General features: G+C 35.2%; 1 protein-coding gene across 1 annotated transcript; it reads right to left on the bottom strand.

Annotated features, from left to right (window-relative positions):
- Positions 1-14,338: 14,338 nt before the first annotated feature.
- Positions 14,339-18,151, bottom strand: LOC11410118 (putative disease resistance protein RGA1). Its single transcript, XM_003623467.4, has 3 exons — positions 14,976-18,151; positions 14,793-14,871; positions 14,339-14,653 (listed from the first exon to the last, which is right to left on the bottom strand). Exon 1 carries the CDS (start codon positions 18,064-18,066, stop codon positions 15,043-15,045), a length of 3,024 nt encoding a protein of 1,007 aa, XP_003623515.1. The 5' UTR covers positions 18,067-18,151; the 3' UTR covers positions 14,339-14,653; positions 14,793-14,871; positions 14,976-15,042.
- Between the last annotated feature and the right edge of the window lie 2,234 nt (positions 18,152-20,385).

Consider the following 20,385-nt stretch of genomic DNA (forward strand, 5'->3'; position numbering starts at 1 on the left):
AGATATTTTGAAAAGTTTTATGCATGAAAAACATAGGTAAAAATGTGATTGAAAACACTGCGTAGCAGAGACAATTTGAACTGTGCAGTTGAAATTCGATTTTTGACAAAGTTTGAAATGAAATTGGGCCCAGTATTTTTAGGTCCAAAAACAGGGTATAACAATGATATAATATTTGGTTCTACTAATGCATCTCTTTGCAAAGAATTTTCTAAGTTAATGCAGGATGAATTTGAAATGAGTATGATGGGAGAATTGAAATTTTTTCTGGGAATTCAAATCAACCAAAGTAAAGAAGGAGTATATGTTCATCAAACAAAATATACAAAGGAGCTTCTGAAGAAGTTCAAGCTAGAAGATTGTAAAGTGATGAACACTCCAATGCATCCAACCTGCACCTTAAGCAAAGAAGATACTGGAACAGTAGTAGACCAGAAGCTATACAGAGGTATGATTGGTTCTCTGTTATACCTCACTGCATCTAGACCTGATATTTTATTCAGTGTATGCTTGTGTGCAAGATTTCAATCAGATCCTAGAGAATCTCATTTAACTGCAGTTAAGAGAATCTTCAGGTATCTGAAAGGAACAACTAATCTTGGACTCCTGTATAGGAAATCCCTAGATTATAAGTTGATTGGATTCTGTGATGCTGATTATGCTGGTGATAGGATTGAAAGAAAATCAACCAGTGGAAATTGTCAATTCCTGGGAGAGAATCTGATATCCTGGGCAAGCAAAAGACAAGCAACTATTGCTATGTCTACAGCAGAAGCAGAGTACATTTCAGCTGCAAGTTGTTGCACACAACTACTTTGGATGAAACATCAGTTGGAAGACTATCAGATCAATGCTAACAGTATTCCCATTTATTGTGATAATACTGCTGCTATTTGTTTGTCAAAGAATCCAATTCTACATTCAAGAGCCAAGCATATTGAAATCAAACACCATTTTATCAGAGACTATGTTCAAAAAGGAATTTTAGATATACAATTCATTGATACTGAACATCAATGGGCTGATATATTTACAAAACCTTTGTCTGTTGAAAGATTTGATTTTATTAAGAAAAATTTGAACATGCATTTTGTGTCTGATTGAAAAATTGCTTGCCTCTGAATAAGAAGTTTGGTTCTGAAGTTTATTCAGGAGCATTTTGGTTCATCAGAAGCTCTTAACTGAGGTTCTGAGAAAAATGTGCTTCTGAAGATGACGTCAGCACTAAAACTTCAGAAGAGTTATTCTTTGCTTCTGAAAAGCTTGGTTAGTGGGAACGTTGGTAGTTACTTTATGTAACAGCTGTCCCATTACCCAAAAAGTAGTTTTCTGAAGAGTCTCTGACGTGGTCTATTTGTATTGGAGTATAACAAAAAGGGCAATGATGTTTTTATTCGCTTTTTAACATACTTTCACGCGCCCCCAATTTGTCATTAATGCTGTGTTTGTTTGTCCCTTCTGAATTACAAACGTTTTAATAAAAACACTAAGTCATTTCACACACTTCTCACTTCACAACAAACACTTTCTAATTTCTTCTCAACCCTCTGTGTAAGTAAGCACATTCTCTCAACCTCTCAAAACACCTTAGAACCCTAATTCTACTTCAAATCAATGGCATCTTCAAGTTCTGCCGGTGGTTCTTCATCGAATATGGATATAGATACTCCTGCTTATGAAATCAAAGGAAGAACTATGTCTATTGAGGAATGGGAGCTAATCATTCAAGCGGAAAATCCTGTGGATTTCACTTCTCTAACTCACCATGGGTGCGACTTGGTAAGATTCTACAAGAAGCAGAAGCTAATGAGTTACTTCAGTCTTCTCAACGGTCCTACTTATGAAGTGCTTGTCAGACAATTCTGGGTAAGAGCTTCAGTGTTTGACAAAGTTGCTGCTAAACAGGAAGAAGCTCAGATGATTCTGGTTGATCCTACTTTGGAGGGAAAAACCAGAGAAGAAATGGGTCTACTCGCCTTCACTGGGACTGAGATTAGATCAAACGTCATGGGGATTCCTGTAACAATCAATGAGCAAGTGATTGCTCAAACTATGAGGAGAGATGCTTCTGGGACATACGATGGAGAAGAGATTCCTAACCCCAGAACAAGCCCTTGGAAGGAAATAGTAAACAACACTATCTACGGATCAAAGGATGCTAAGCCTTACAGCACCTTAAGCATGGAAAAGAAAATGCTGCTGAAGATCCAGAATGAAAACATTTTTCCCAAAGGTGGAGGAAGTGATCAACCTTCACTTGGTCACAAAGTCTTTCTGCATCACACCATCACTCAGGAAACAACAATGAACGTTCCTAAGTATATGTTTAAATACATGATCAAGGAACTCAAGAAGAGCCAGATGGAGAACAGGAAGTTTGTTCCCTATGGAAGGCTGCTCTCCATAATCTTTCAAGAAGGAGGACTCCTAAGTGCCCTGAAAGACGTGGGTATTTATGATAATCAGAAGCTGGGAGCAGTCACAGGAAAAATAATTAATGGGGCAACTCTAGTCAAGATGAGGCTGATTTCAACATGCAGGAAACTAGATACAGATATGCATGAATCTGATGTCATATCTGATCTAGTCACTCATCACATCCCCATCTGCAAGAAAGATCCCCTGGATGTGCAGAGGGCCTACATCTTGGACTACTACAAGAGCTACAACAAGAAAATCAGCCTGAAAGATATCCCAGAAGAAATGTATGGTGGTGATCTGCCTGTGGCCAAAGGCAGAAAATCTAAAAAGAAGCAGATCACCAAGGAAGAATACCTTGCTGAAGATGCTACTGAGGTGGGTGCTCAGAAGCATAAGAAAGCCAAGAAGGAAAAATCTGCTATGTCCACCATTCTTGAGGAAGTGGAGGATTTGGATGATGTCCCTCTTATCAGTAAAAGGACAAGGAGTACTCAAGAAACAGCAGAACAGCCTGCTTCTGAACAAACTGGTTCTGAACAAGCTGCTTCTGATCAAGCTGCTTCTGAAAAGCCTTCAAGTCCCAAAAATAAAAGAGAAGCTGCTCTTCAGACCATCAAAAGGAAGAGGTCTAATTTAACAAGAAATCTGAAGACAGCTGAAGGAAGAAGGGAAGAAATGTTGAAAGAACTGGAAGAGAACTGGGATGAAGACTCAAGCCCCAAGAAGGCAAAAAGGACTGCAACTTCTGAGCCCATAGTCATGCCCAGTTTCGAAATGACTGAAGAAATGAGGCAGTATGCTAGGGAGGTTTCTGCATCCAAGATAGCAGAAAAGAAAAGGATGAAGATTTTGTATGAAAATGAAAGGGATGAGCGTCTCAAGGCTGCAGGGTATGTGCCTACTCCTGTCATTGCTGCTTTAGCTTCTGAGTTAGAGCAAGAAACAGTTCAGTATGGAGCAACTCTGCTTTCTCAAGCCTTGAAGAATAAGCAAGCTTCAGGAGCAACTTCATCAGAACCAGTTTCAAAAGCTCCAGAAGCAATTCATCCAGAAGCTCAGTCCTCAGGTAATCCATCTAAAGCTCCAACTAATACTCAGTCTCTATCTCTACCCTCTTCACCCTCTTCATCATCCACAGAATCAGATGACCAACCCCTTAGCCAACATATAGACAAGCTTCTAAAAACCAAACCTACCAAACTAACAGAATTTGGAACACTTGACTATGAGAGTACTCAAATAGAATTTTCAAAAAATAGGATAAAACTTTGTGAGAAATTCAATTTGCCTACTACTCATCCACTATATCCAGATACTCCAGAACCTGTTAGTATACAACAACCTGAACCTACCCAAACAAACTCACCAAATAACCAATCTCCACAAAAAGCCTCTGAAGTAGCTTCAGATGCAACTACTTCAGAAACCCCCCAACACCAAGAATCCTCAACCCTTCACAGCTTAGAAAAACATCTAGGTGGTGAAATGCAACCAACACCCACTGTTATACCCTGTTTTTGGACCTAAAAATACTGGGCCCAATTTCATTTCAAACTTTGTCAATTATCAAATTTCAACTGCACAGTTCAAATTGTCTCTGCCTCGCAGTATTTTCGATCACAATTTTACCTATGTTTTTTTTTTTTTGCATAAAACCTTTCGAAATGTCTTTACTTGTCTTGTAAGTCACTCAAAAGTATCTCTGAATCATTACATTACTTTTTCTGCAATTTATTTCAAAATTTACAAAAAAGTCATACAGAAGGGTATTTTGGTCATTTCCTGCAGTGGGACCCATTTTCATCCTTGTGACTGTCTCTGAGTCTTTTTTTCAAATTGTTTTTTTAACATTTCATCAGTAAACCCTGTTAAATTCATTTCAAACTTGCGTCTGAGTCAGTGTTAAGTCAATTTCAATCTGTTTAGGTCATTTTTAGCCCTAGGGGCATTTTGGTCATTTCACATAAAATTTTGGCATGGGAAGGTTACTTTGAAGTACCTCATTTAGGCCATTGGTTCGTTTTAGTCCGTTTTGTCAATTTTTATTTTTGTTTCGCTTTACGTTTGGTCAAATTACGTTTTTTATTCAATTTTATTTTGAAATTGCATTTTGGTCCCTCAATTGAGGTCCTAAAATTGCATGTTTTGTCCAAAAAAATTTTAATTGCACTTTAGTCCTTACTTTCATTTTTTCAGTCCAGTCCATATATTTTTCAAATTTGCAAACAGGTCCTTCAAGTTAAAATTACAGGGCAGCGTTTTTTTCAGTCCAGTGCCACATGTCAGTTTCCTATTGGTTCCAATACACACTTGTCAGCTATAAAAGCAACACAGTGGCAATGAATTTCACACGTTTTTTCCATTCACCAAGTGCCAACTCATAAACAAAGAGACACACTCTCTCTCTTGGCAGTTACAAATCAAAACAAAAAAGCTTCAACATTCATCAATGGCGTAAACCTAACCTTTTCCAGAAACAGAAACTACACAAATTCAAGCTATTTTTCATGGATTCTCAGTGATTCTTTGAAGAATCATCATCATTGAATCAATATCTTCGCAATTCAAGGTGCGAATTCGCCAAAGGCAAACTCCAGCACCGATCACGAAGATACAGTGAGGAAGACGAAGAAGAAAGAAAGACAGTGAAGGTTTAAACCGGCGAAGAAGACGATAAAGCAAGAAATCAGCAAGAACACCGGTTTATTTCCGGATTCAAAGCCAAATCACATAGCATCAGAGATTGAAGTTTTCCAAAGAGTTTCTCCATTAAAGGTTTCAACCAAAACCTTAGGTAAAACTCGTAATCTTTTTTCAAAAGTGTTAATCATAGTTTAAACTTGTAAAAATCACGCAAGCAATAGATCCAAAATTTCCAGAATTCAAAGCCAAAACCGTAACCGTAAACACAAAACCTAGATCCATAAGGATCTAAGTTTTGAAAGCAAGAACAAACATCAAAGAGGTGCTAAACAACGAAATGATGTAGATCTTCAAGGATCTAAACGTTTTCTTTCAAAAAATCAAAATCAAATTCAAAGCCGTACGACAAATTTCCAGATCTACATCGTTTCGAACTGAATTTGAAAAAACAACTGCTGGATTCGTGTTTAGGGTTAAAGGACGAATTGATTGATGAAGAAATTTTGAAATTCTGGAAATTTTAGGTCACCGGAGTTCATGAACTCGCCGGAGAAGATGAAGTTTCCGGCGGACCTTCAAGGTCTCCGCCGTAGCTTCATCCTCGCCGGCGGCGAGGTTAGTGAGAGGTGAGAGAAGAGAGAAGAACTTAGAGAGAGAAAGGGGAGTGAAAAATGAAGAAAACCGGAACCCCTTCCCTTATATAGCCAGTGAACCGGACCGGTTTATTTCCGGTCCAGTCCCCCTTGTTCCTGGCCGTTTGATCTAGGGTTTCAGAATCCTAGATCAATCGTGTGGCTCCTGTACAATCTGTCTTTTTGAGTGTGGGCTTTGGGTTTGGGCTTAGTCTGCTTTCACGTTTTTTGCTTTTTTTGCTACTTGCACCATACTTGCCTGCTGTTTGCACCCTTTGTTCATGCTAATTTTCATCAATAAATTCCAAGAAATTTGCCATGTCATTTTACTATTTTTCTTGATAATTTTCAGTGGTATTTTGCTTGGAAAAGTTGGTAAAAATTTTAGTGTTGTTTTGTCAAGGGTTTTTTACTATTTTAAGTCACTTTTCTCGCATTTTTACCCGTTACTTCATGTGCATAATGTTCGTGTTCGTCATGTTTGATTTGCATACTATTCCATATGAATTTTGCTACTGTTTGCTATGCATATGTCACTGTTTTGATGTGTTGAATTTTGTTCTTACATCATGTGCATTATTCATTACATGTTTCCGGCTTATTTTCATCGTCACTTTACTGTTTTATGCCATACTTTCTTCCATCGCTTCATGCCATATTCTTTCCTTTTTTACCATTTTCTACTAACATTTCCTTTCATATTGATCACTTCATAGCACTTCACCATCTTCACTATTGTCTCCATTAGTTTGGTTTTCTTTTTTTAAAATTGTAATTCATTCGGTGATGTAATATTTTACCATTGGTTTGTAGCTTGGCAAAGGGGCCATAGAATGTATTTAGGGATGTTTGTAATATGGACTATGGACACTATGACGCACCGGCACGCACACACTCACCTTAGATGTATGCATAGGATTGTATGGTTAGATAAGCGCTTAGGTTTAAACACTTAGATAAAAATCAACTTTTTTCCAAAAAACATGCAAATAACTTCACTTGAAAACCTTTTTTTTTTGAAAATCAAATGGAGTCAAAACTCCTTATTTCCCCCTTTATTTTCTTAAGTAAAATTTTCAATAAATCTTAATCCTCCTTAGACTTTATTTTTGCAAAATGACTAATCCCACCTCACACTTTCCAAATCTTATGCTCTTGAGGCCTCTCATCTCCTTTCTTCAAAATCTCTTTTCAAACTTAAAATCAACCAACAAAAACAAAACCTTTTTTGAGAATGAACTACGAACGGTTTTGATCCCTTAAAAGGGTACGTAGGCAATGAGTCAAAACTCATCCAAGCCGAAATAAAAATCAAATTCTACTTCTTCTCACCCCCATTCTTCACTAATCATACCTCCTCTTTTTACAAATAAGCAATAAAATTAAAGCGTAGAAATAAACTTAGGAGAGCGGTTCTTATGGAATACCATAATCGCTCCGGGTGCCTAACACCTTCCCGTAGCGAAAACGACCCCCGAATCTAGAACTTTTTAAGGGTTTTTCTCCTTTTACCCTTCCCAAGAAAAAAGAGAGATATCAACGGTCAAAAGGTTCAAGTCCAATTAATGGCTTGGCACCCAAAAACCATGATAACACCCACTAAGGCCTCTAAGACAGTTTCTGAAAATACTGTCTTGGAAACCCAAACAGAAACCCAAACCATCCCTGAGCAAACTGTTCAGGAGCAAACTGCTTCTGAACAAGTTGCTCCTGACCAAACAACTTCTGACCAACATATACCTTCTGACCAAACAACAGAACAACAACAACAACCAGATTCACCCACTATAATAGACTTAACCTCTGACCAACCTTCCACATCAAATACAACTCAAACTGAACCTTCACCCATCCCTGACCATATCCTGGAGTCTGAGTATATAGAGGAACAACTGATCAGACTTAGTGATGAGATTCAGGCACTGATTCTTCGCAGAACAGTTCCTGTACCTCCTATTCACTATTATGATCAGTGGATGGATCTACAGAAGAGCTTTGATGAGCTGCTGGATCAGCTTAGAACTAAATGTGTGTCATCTCACTCTGCTATGCTGAAGAAGCTTTTGGATGATATGCATGAAGCAGCTAAGGAGAAAGAGCTGAATTTTGTGCCTCTGCTGGACATCACTCCTTTCTATCCAGAAGAAGAGTACATCACTAGGGCTGCTAGAATTCAGGCTGGATATAAAAGAAGAATGAGGGAAAAGGATGAGCTACTTCAGAAGAAGGATGATCAGATCAAGTATCTCTTAGAATAGTTGTATAAGCAAGCCCAACCTTAGTTGCACATCCAACTCTAGCTTGTTTTTTACTTTTGTTCTTAGTAGCTGTGTCTTTGTATCTTAATCTTTCTTTATATATATTATCATTGTTTCTGGATCTTGTGCTTTTTCACCTTCAATATGTTTTACAAGCTTTAACTCTGATGATATTTACTGTTTTTAATGCTGCTTGCTCTGATACTCTTTCTTTTGTTTCTATTCTTTTTGTTGATGACAAAAGGGGGAGTAAATGTATAGTATTTTTTAAGGCACTGAGCCCTACTACAACCACTTCTAAATTTCTTTTAAATACTTCTGATTTGATTTTATGAGTATTTTATTGAAATTTAATTAATAAGAATAGAACTTAGGGGGAGCTTACAAACCTCTATCCCAGTGGTCAACTTATTAATTAGATCAACAACAATTGAACATTTTAAATACTATTGTTTGTCATCATCAAAAAGGGGGAGATTGTTGGAACAAAATGTGTTTCACAATGAACCTTATTAAGTTTTGATGATAACAAGGTATTAAAAATTGTCAATTGGTTATTACTAATAATTGTTCAAGTGTACAGGACCAAAGGCTACTCAAGTTATTTCAATAGGTCTTGGAAGAACAATGGAAAGAAAAAGAAATTCTGAGCATCTGAAGAAAACTGCTCCTGAAGCTAAACTGCTCCTGAAGAGATGACGTCATCAGAAGCAGAAAGTCATCAGAAGCAAAAGTTTTCATCAGAAGCAATATCTTCACCAGAAGCTACATTTGATCCTTTAATCAAACGGAAGATTCAAAGTAGCTGATTCTCAATTCAGTCTTATCAACGAAGAACGAAGAATTGAAAGGGAGGTATCAACGGATATATGGATAGCACTGAGCACTTGTCTCTCATTAATAGAGTTGACAAAGTACAAGTGTACAACCACTACCTCCACTACTCTGTTTTCTGTCTACGCTACAAGACAAAACAACAGCCATGCCTGCAGAATTTGTTCACTCAAGATGGGAATGAATTTGAAGCTTATTCTTCAAAGGACTACACCCAAATCAGGCAAAGGATCACTGGTGGATAATCAAAGGATTTCAAACGACTCTTTAGACGTGCTGATTATCTCAACGTCTCTTTCACGCCTCTATATAAAGGAGTGAAGACTTGAAGATAAAAGATAGAGATATATAAGTTTAAAAGCGCCAAAACTCTGTCAATTTGATTCTACAAAGCACACTGAATTTCTGCACTGATTTGATACATCTTAGAAATTCAAAGTCTAGAGTCTTTTCTGTATTGTATTGTGAACACCACTGATTGTATATCAAGTGTTCAATTCAAACTCAATTCTCTGTATTTTTGTTTGATTAGAAGTCTCTCGCCTGCGTGCTTGAGCATTAGAAGTCTCTTGCTTAGTGCTTGAGCATTGGAAGACTCTTGCGTGTGTGCTTGAGCATTTTTGTGAAGTCTCATACTTAGAAAGTATTGAGCAGTTGTAATCTTTGTGATTATAGTGAAATCTCCTTGGAAGTGCAAGGGGGACTGGACTACTTCCGTGTTGTGGAAGGAACCAGGATAACTGCTTGTGTCCTTGTCTTTCTTTTCTCTGCTCTGTTCTTTTCCGCTGCAATCTGACTCTGATCATTTCATCAGAAGCAATCAAACTGCTTCTGAAGTTTTATCAGAAGAAGTATTTTTTAAGAGAAAAAGAAAACACAATTCAACCCCCCCCCCCCCCCTTCTTGTGTTTTTCACCTTCATTTTTGTCCTTTCTCTTGCCTCCAGTTTGTCATGTACCTGAAACAGTTATACAAATCAAACACTGGACAACTGGAATTGTTATGTCATGTCCTTCATTTTTTACCAAATCAAACGCACGCTATATATTAATTTTCATAGTGATCATACTATATATGCATTAATTGCAGGCCCATTGTATCCGCTTCTAGCTCCATTATTGGGTCAATGATCCTTAGTTAACTCACTGTTTAAGAAGCCATTTGTTAGGAGAAGAAGCGCTTTCAATCTTGACTGTACAAAAGCCACATTTTATTGATAACAAGTTCTTGGTATGCATAAACTTAAGTTATGTTGTTTTATAGACTTAAAATATTAATTAATCCAATTTTGCAGAATAAACTTAAAATAAGTTGTTTTATAGATACATTTTGAGTTCTCTATGCAAGGGATGCATTACTTCTTTCCCCTCTTAAAAATCTGCACTAACTTAAGTTTTTTTGAAGTGTGTTTACACTACAACATAATTAAGAATTAGTAACAGTTGGCCAATTGTTAGGTAAAGCCCGTGTTACTAAATAACTTCAGTAACACTTTATGTATTATTAGTAACATTCAGAAAATGTTGCATATTTATATTTTGTAACACTTTTAATATCACCAGTAATATTAAAAGAAATGTCGCATAATAATTTTGAGAATTTGTAAAATTGTGGATCTACCAATTTGGACTTTGCTTAGACTTATTATGATTTGCAACTCTAAATATGTCCTCGTACACATTTGAATTTGATTTCTCAAATATGCTCTCATACACATTTGAAATTTAATTTCATAATGGAAATGAACCGTGCAACACAATTTAAATTACATACTAAAACAATTACAACTTTTCTTCGAATAAAGCGTGTAAATGTAAGAAAAATAATGCGTAATAAGCCTTCATTATGGAGGCATACAAAATATATATAGATTTTAATCCTTTTTGTTATGCTTTCTTTTTCGGACTAAGTAGTGCACATTCATAGCCCCACTAGTTTTCTGCAATGCAATATCCTCAAGCATGCCAACGATTAGCCCCCTTAGCTTTCATCACCACAACCACAAGTTAAACAAAAGGTTTTTTTTTTTACCTTCGAAGAACCTGCAACAAATTTGAAAACATGAAAGGAATAAAATTATATGGATATATCAAGTCCTCTGCTCATATTCGTTCCTTTCACCTCCATGCATGAACCATAGAGTTCAGCTTACCATGTTTTCCCTTGTTTGTGAAAACTAAGAAAAAGCTGGTGCATGAAAATCACTTTTCACCACTCAACTTCTCACCATTCCCTTCACCGAGTTGGTTCTTCACCAGATTTTTTTTTTTTTTTTGAAGAGGCGCGGCTCTTCACCATAATTAGTCACCTCTTTTCCTAGAAAACCAAATCCTTCACCATACCCTTCCAAAATCCTTCGCCGATCATGCTCCTTCTAGATTAACAGAAACCCAGAAACACCATAACCTTCATCTCTTAGCTTCTTTAACGCTCAGCTTCTTCAAAAACCTCACGTCTGATTCTTCACCATACCATCTCATTCGATTGAGAACCTCGCCATCTGATTCAGCCTTCTGGCTCAGCTTCTTCTTCGATGAGTGTGTGACTGATTATAATGAAATTTGTTCCTCTCATCACTCATCTTAACCGTTCATCTCTCACCATACCCTTTTACAAATTTAACTTAAAGTTTGAAATTGATGTTTGTTTTTGCAGCATTAATGTAGAAGAAGGGATGTGTCAATTACCGATCTTCTAATTTTTCATCTTGTGACAACAAAGGTATATGCGACCATTGATAAATTATGATATTTTTTCAAAACAGGGTATACAAGTGAATTGGTTTGCAGATTTGTGGTTTTGTTTTGTAAAATAGGGTATAAAGTGTAATGTGCCAAAAAAAAACTAGTTGGTGTCGGCTAGACCTGCTCTACAAATTTCATTAACTTTTAAAATATTGACTTTAACATCTGTTAGACCGACTCTAATAAATATCTTCGACGTTTATAATATTACCTTTAGCGTTGGGCAAACCGACTCTACAGGATTTTGTTGACATTTAAATATTGACTCTAGCATCGGTGGGCCGACTTTATAAGATTTAGTTGACTGTTATGTCGTTGACTTTAGTGTTAGACTGGCCAACCTAGGGAAGAGTCGGTTTTAAACTCGAATTAACCAAGGCTATATTATCCTCGGATGCCAGCTAGCTGACGCTGCCCAAAAGCTTCAAATTTTAAAGCATGCCCGACTTTGACGCCAGTCGAACGCTAAATTATAATTAGCGGCCATTTTTGCCCTTTTAGAGTGTGTTTACGGTTGTTTTTTCCTGTTTCTCACAAATTCAAGTTAGTAATCAATACAAATAGAAGTAGAAGATCTATTTTTGAATCTCATGGTAGAATTTTTTTTTTCCCTTAAGAATGAAATAAAGGATTTTCTTTTTCGAATACAAAGAATATATAATTTCGAATTCAGACATAAGAACCATCCTAATTAATTAGTTAATGAATTAATGGATAAATTGGTTAATGTTATTATCAAGATGATTTAGTTGCATATTGGCTTGGGATCTGGGAGTGTGCTCCTTCTCGAGGTCTCAGGTTCATTTATCCCTAATGCCAATTTAGGTGGGCTAATTTAGATTCTTAAAAAAAAGATGATTTAGTTGCGAACAAATGGTTGAGGTGCATCTTATAACAAAGAACTAGAGTCCGTACATATAGTCTTGATCTCCCTATTTCTTTACAATTATAAGCAATGTGAGACTTCTTCAACATGTATATTTTCAACCAAAACCAACACTATTTGTGATCAAAATTGCCACATAGTATTTAACCAGTAGTGGAATGCTAGCAACACTCTCTTCTGAGCACTCTCTCTAGCACTCACTCTTTTATTGGGTGAAATAAATGTAGGACCTACACTTTAGAAATGGAACCCACATAAAGTGGTGAGACATACATTGATTTCACCCAATAAAAGAGTGAGTGCTAGAGAGAATGCTCAAAAGAGTGTTGCTAGCATTCCTCTTAACTAGTATATAAGCAAAAACTGAACTTATTTGGTTGTTTCTAGAAGTAGGAATAGGGCGATCAACATGAGTCTGCACCTTAGCCTACATCATACTCAGATCATGTTAGGTTTTTTTAAAACTCAAATTGTTGTCACTTGGATGATTCAAACTTGAGACCTAGTGAGCAAGTGGTTACTCTCAAAATTTGACAATCGATCTTTGTCATATATCCATGAATCATACGCATAGTAGCAAAACAAAGATTAATTCAAAAATATTCGTGCAAATCTAGTACCCACTCTCAATATATGTAAACAATGAAGGTACACACAAGTCACCAGCCAGGTCTAAACTGATTTAAGGAATATTCTACAATTTTCATGAAATAAATGGAATCTCACTTTTATAAAGCAATTTGGTTCATATTCATGCTTTCATTCAAGAGCAACCACAAAGTTTGACCTTTAAGGAAGCATTTTATCGAATTAGCCTTATCTCACGCAAGTGAGCTTAATTTTTCACAAACCTCAATAGTTTCAAAAGTAATATGGTATTCTAAAAAATTTAAACCAAGTTCACAAAAATCATCAGTCGGAATTTATAAATGATTGAAACAATAAATTTACTTTTTGTATCTCTGTTTCCCATTCTCTTCAGAGATTTTGGACAATACTTGAGTCATAAATCATTTATTTTACCTGTAAAACTAAGTTCAAATTGTATGAAGTTAAATAGAAAAAACCAATTTACGAGGAAAACAATTTTGCTTAGAAAAGTTCTTCTTTGCTTAGCGATTAGAAGATTCTCTTAGCGGTTTTGTCTAATGCCACTCTTTTCTATGAATTTTCTACTTCTTTTGTTTCTTCTTCCTCTCATATTTCCACAACAATCCTCTCTTCTTCGTCTTCTATAATACTTTCCCAAATGGACCTCTTCAGTGGTGATGAAATTTTTATGCTATATTGGAGTGAAATGGTTATCGGGGTAGAGTATATATGCTTAATTCATGCATGTTAGTCAAGTGTATGTCCATTTGTCCAGCATGAAATTCAAGCTTTCATGTTGGCCATAGACAACTACATAAACTGGTTTAGAGTATCATCTAGTACGATTCAAGCATCTACATTCATTTGCTTGCCCGTAGAAAACTGTCTCTAATTAAAGAATAATCTTTCAATGATGAATTTTTTTCAGGTTCAATAGAGTGTTGTCTTTATTATTATTTCCTTAAATTTATAGTAGCACATAATCACTTGGAACGACCAATTCCAACTGGAGGTAGATTTTTCACTTCCATGGTTTAACCATATTTAATTATTACTTACTCATTTCAATTCCTTATAAATAATTTTTTTGCTCTGTGGACCTCTAATACCAATTAGACTTCTATTTCATTAGCTTTTTATTCTATAACCTTTTTTTTTTAAGAAGTTCTATCAACCTTTTTTAATACCTCAAACAACTCACCTTGCACAAAATATTCAAAACCATCTAATTGTCAAAATTCTAGTTTTAATCTAATTATTTAATTCATTACATATCAACCTGTACATCTAAAAGAAGGTAAACTATTATGCAAGTAGTTATAAGTAAACTAAACTGAACCATTTTTTTTACTATGAATAAGAACAAATAAATGGCTAACTAACAATCATTGAAACAATAATGAGACTGTAAACTCAAAATTTTCTGACAAAAAGTTGCTATCATATATATTTTACATAAGAAAGCAAATTGAAGTTTCAACCAAAGGCAGAATTGTGCAGCACTATCTGTTGAAGAAGCTCAATCAACTAATGGGGGAAATCAGCAATCATAAGAACTTCCATTGTAGAGCATTACACACATTTATATCTTTGCTTCCCTCACTCAATATATGTTCCATAAACTGTGTATTAAGTAAGTAATTCCTGAACAGAGATACTAAAATGAGAAAATAATATGATTATAGGGACATGCACATGCAGGGAAGAGAGAAAATTAGCACAATCAAATAACCGTGAAATAAAGATTCAAAATTAAAGAAAACCACAATCAAATAAAAATTACCTTTCATGTACACAGAGCTCCGACACACGTCCCAATTGAACAGTAAAATATCTTTCATGTACGTACTCTACAGCTCTTTCTGAAGAAGCCAAGAATGAGAATGTATAAAAAGATTTTTGAATTAAAATAAACTGAATTGAACAGTTGAAATCCAAACATAAGAAGGGGAAACAGAGATCGTACCACTAAAATAGATTTTTGTGATGGTGATTGAGGCAGATAAGGGTAAACGTCTCTGCGCTTCTTCATTCTAATAAATCTTTATTTTTGGAATATGAGCTATCTTGTCCCAATCCTCCCCTGTTCCCTCTTTGCATCGTTCCTCTAATGTTGGGCAACTCCAAATTCTCAGAAACTCAAGAGAAGTGAGGTGTCGAATACCCTCTGGCAAGCATCGCATTCCTTTACAATCCCAAATCTCTAGAGTCCTAAGGGATTGAAGACCTTCCCACATTTTCTCTGGTAGGGACTCAATCTCATTACAATTATAGATATACAGATGCGTCAAAGCTGGGTTAAAGGGTTCATTTGGTAACTCCTTCAGATTTGGGAAATTATCTACAAACAGAGATTGAAGAGAAGTAAGGTTTTTGAACATCCCCTCTGGGAAGGATGTTATTCCTTCGCCGTTATATAGGGTAAGCTCAGTAAGACCACGAAAGGTAGGGATTGACCTCAGTAACTCATTGTTACATCCCGAAACATTGAGGGATTTAAGAGATGGAAGACATGGCAGTCCTAGCTTAGGGCAATAGTATATTGTCAAACGAGAAAGACAAGGAAACACCTTTCCTCTTTCCACTTTCAATAACCCCTCTATGTTTGGTAACTCATATAAGTGGAGTACCTTCAGAGATGGGAAAACCCTCACCTCCATGCCATCCTGAGATTCATCATCATCCAAGTATTTCAGATTAACCATAGAAGATAATTCCAGTTTTTCTAGAGATGGTAGTTTACCAAGTAACGGAAGCCGCACAAATTTCTTGCAATCCCCAAGTTCAAGAGAAACTAAATTACTAAGAATACTTACCCAACTTGGTAATGATAATCCGTCGTAGTACTTTATTTCCAAGCACTTGAGATTTGAGTGAGGTTGAAGCACTTTGAGTAGCTGCTCAACACTAATAGTTGGTGGCTTGGTAAATCCATCATTGTTTTCCCATGACAAGCATAATTTTTCGAGGTTTTTTTTCCCCATCAAATTGGCTTCTTGAGCTTCAGATAAACTGCCAACATCTTTTAAGCCTTCGATACTCAGTTTTCCACCGAGGTTTAGATCACGTAACTCTGTCAAGCTATTCCCTTTCTCTAAACTAACAATGTACACACTTAATGTTCTTAGACAGGATAATTTTCCAATGCTAGGAAACATTCGAGACAAAGATCCACATCCTTCAATGACTATATGTCTAAGATTTTGTAAACAAGTCAAGTGTTTAGGAAGACAACTCAGATTATCACAATCTTTTATTTTCAAGATTTCCAGTTTTTTTAAGTTGTAAATTGAGTTAGGAAACTTTTTTATATCAAGATAACGAAGTTCCAAATACCTTAAATGAATTAAGCTCCCTAGTGATAATACCTGGGATGTGCATAAAACCCGAAGAGAGCGGTTTAATGGGAAGTGATCATGGTTTTTTGGGGAATAATTCTTCAAGTCAAACAATGTTCGCAAGGATTCAACTTTTTTGAAGATACCCTCATCGAATGATAAAAAAGTATCGGAGTTAAAACTTATGTGGTGTGTGCTTTTTGTCAAACTACTCATGTTTGCATTCTCCAAATACATGCATTCTTGTCCCATTACTGATTGAGCGAGATCATGGATAAGATCATGCATCTTGAAAGAAATGTCTCCAGAATATTCACCCATCTTACAGTCTTGAAAGAATGATTTTTGGTACAATTCCTTCCAAACCATGTTTCCAACATCTTCAACCTCTAAATTCCTCTTTGCAATAAATCCATTAGCCATCCAAAGTTGAATCAATTCTTCCTTCAAGATTTCTCTATCTTTGGGAAATATAGCACAAAAAGAGAAACATTGCTTTAGGGTTGGTGTTAAATAAAAGTAACTCAACCTCAAAGCAGGCAAAATAGATTTTTCTTGTGGTAAATCCCAAAGCTCACTGTCTTTAATATCAAGCCATTCCTTTTCTTCATTCATTGAGAACATTAAACCTCCCAATGCTTTTGCTGCAAGAGGTAATCCATTACATTTTTTTACTATCTCCTTTCCTATTTCCACAAGCTTTGTATGCTCTTCTCTGTAATGTCTAAATGCATGTTGTTTGAACAACAACCAACAGTCACTATCAGAGAGACCAGACAAAGAGTGAGCTTGGCATGTTCCCATGATTGTTGCAACATCCTTATCACGAGTGGACACTAAAATGGAACTACCTTTTGATCCACAGGACAAAACAGATTTCAAACGATTCCATCTATCTTGTGTTAACCCATATTCCAATTGTTCATTTTGATTCCACACATCATCCAAAATCAGCAAATATATTTTCCCTTGCAACAATCCTTGCACCTTTCTTTCCATTACATCTAACTCAAAGTCAGGACACTTCTCTAATGTGATAGATTCTATAATAGAACACAAAATCCTCTTGACTGAGAAAGTCTCAGAAACACAAACCCAAATTTTTTTATCAAAATTGTCACTCACCCTAACATCGTTGTAGATCAACTGAACAAGAGTTGTTTTTCCAATACCACCTAAGCCAACAATGGGATAGACAGAAATGAAGTCAGAGTCCTTCGCATGGGTGAGAAGAAACTCGACAATCTTTTCTTTATCATCGTCTCTTCCCAACGCTTTTGTTTCAAGAGGGGTGGAGCTGGTTTGGCGCCCTTCAGCTACTTGATATGGGCTTTCCCTAAGAGTTCCACCCGTCTGTAGAGAAAACTTGTTCTTACGTTCAGCAATACGATCCAACCTCCCTGTAATCTCTTTCAACCTGTTACCGATCTTATGGCGAAACTTTAAAGAGGTGAATTTTTTCAGTCGACTAGACTTGATCGAGCATTCATCAAGGATGTCATCGAGCACATATACAACATCTTTGAGGTCTTGTAGCCATACCTTAATAAAGTTGTCTGTGACTTGTCTCTTCTCAGCATCTTCAAGAACGGCCCTAATGTCAACTAAGGTGGTTGATAGGTTTTCAGCCTTTGACTTGATTCCATAAATGGTAGAAAATTCAATTTGAAGCAGAGACATCAAATTCTCGAACACAACTCCAAGAAAGGGATCGGCCATTCTTTGAGAAAGGAAAGAGTCGAAAATATAACAAGATGATAAATTGGTTTAGAGTGAACGAGTGTTAAAGTAAACAGAATGAAGAACTTTGAGAATAAAATGCAATGGTAGTAGGAAGTCAGCAAGTAGTTGTTCAATAATTGTGAGCAAGAATTGATTGGGTGTTTGTAGGACACACATTTTCAATCACAAATGAAAAGTAATACTATATACTCCTTTAAAAAGAAAAAGTAATATACTTTTACATCAAAGATGTGGCCTACAGAATAATGATCTTTGGGAAAAGTTCATGAATCCCGTATGAATCTAGTCCCTACACTTTATTTATTTAGTTCCACATAACGATAATTTATCGTGTTAATTGGTGTCTTAACGATCATCTATTGAAAAGATAAAATTTTAAATTTTTAATATATTAGATGCATAATTTTTTTAAAAAAATGTTTCTATGGTTAGCTTTTATAACTTGTGTTCCAAGGAAACAAGTTATCATTTTCCTATTGAAATTTCATTCAAGTTATGGTGTGACGTCATTTACTAATATTTTATCTTTAATATTTCATGCCACTGGTATTTAAATTTCGTCTCTGGCTAAGGACGATAACCAGTTGTTTATGGTCTAGCACTTGTTTTATTGTTTTATGCATCTTGATTCTTGAACAAGTCTGATCTATTTTACCAATTTTTCGATCAAATATAAATATGCAAAAAAATGAGAATAACTATATAATATTCTAATTATAAAAATTAGCAGAAAGACTGACACTCTCTTTTTATTGCGCTAATATTTGAAAATTATGATCAGTGTTTTTTATGAAATCTTGATTTTGATTAAAAGTAAAAATATAAATTATTTTTGCTTTTAAATTAAATTTTAACAAATCAAAGAAAAGGTTACACTTCTCTATGGTTGGAAACTGATTCTCAATTAATTTTCCTAGCTCTCAAGTCTTCCGTGTCAGTGCCCTTGACCTAAGGAATAGATGGTTAAACTGTTTGGCTTTTGTTAGGAATATTAATTTCATTTTCTCCCATGTTTATAGGGAGGGGAATGCACTTTTGTTTGGTTTAACACAGTCCCCGATAACATTAGGGAGGAGTACATTAGGAATAGGATGGAATTATCTAGTTATAGGTTTGTAAATTTTTAAAAGGTTTTGGCCTAATCCCCCTTTTCTTGTTTGTACTCTTTTTTTGGTTATATTGAATCTTGAATGATTGCATCATTCTTTTGCTTAAAAAAATAAATAATTTATAACAAATCAGACTAACGATTATCTATTTCAATGATACCAATAATATAACAAAAAAATAATAATTTGAATTCATATTCTTTTTAATGAAACGAACAACGATCTTTATTATAGAAAAAATTATTTAAGTGTATAATTGGGATAATGAAAAAATAAGTATAGATATACTCATCTAGTTTATTACACTTTTATTTTTATATTTGAATTTATTCTTATCTATTTGTTATATGTGTTATTTATATTGAATGTTGAATATAATTTTAAAAAGAAAAAAATCAGCTCAAAAGAGACAAAACATATTATTTTCTTTATATATAGTATAGATGCAAATAACTATAATATTTTCATTTTTTATTGCTACATGGACCTCTAACATCACTCTTGTATTGCATCTACAACGTTCGTGCATACACATAATTAAGATATGAAACTCTCAAGTTTCAAATAAAAAAATCAATTAAACATCTATTTCATGAGTTTTTAATTCTATCAATCATTTTTAAATGCACCAATAACTCACCATTTATCTGTCAAAATTTTAGTTTCAATCTAATCATTTAACTCATTACATTTCAACGTATACAGAACTTTGTTTCCCATATAACATGCGCTACCTCATTAATTTGAGGAGCATTTGATTGAGAAAATCTATTCTTTAAATTAGACCACATTCGTGTTGCGGTTTCAGCTTACAAAATATTTTGACGAATCTCAAAAGAAAAATAATTAAGGATCCAACTTACCATCAAATCATTTCATCGTTGCCAAGTATGGATGTCTTTTTTCTTCTTTGGAGTTGTGAGCTATCGCCATCAACAAATTCAAGCTTGTTTTTGGCATGAAGAGTGTCATAATAGTTTGGCAACAAGTGTGATGGTATCATGATAACTGATTTGTTCAATTCAAGAGCTTGAATCTCTTTGGCGTCAAATTCAAGCCATTTAGCTAATTTCATGGCTTGAGAATAAGACTTTGTTCTTGATTTGCAATGGTATTAGTGAGAAAAACTCAATGAGAAATACTTATATTTTATAATGAAAATTAATTTTTCAAAGGAAAAATTAAC

This window comes from Medicago truncatula, chromosome 7, assembly GCF_003473485.1.
Source record: "Medicago truncatula cultivar Jemalong A17 chromosome 7, MtrunA17r5.0-ANR, whole genome shotgun sequence".
In the NCBI taxonomy this organism is placed as follows: domain Eukaryota; kingdom Viridiplantae; phylum Streptophyta; class Magnoliopsida; order Fabales; family Fabaceae; genus Medicago; species Medicago truncatula.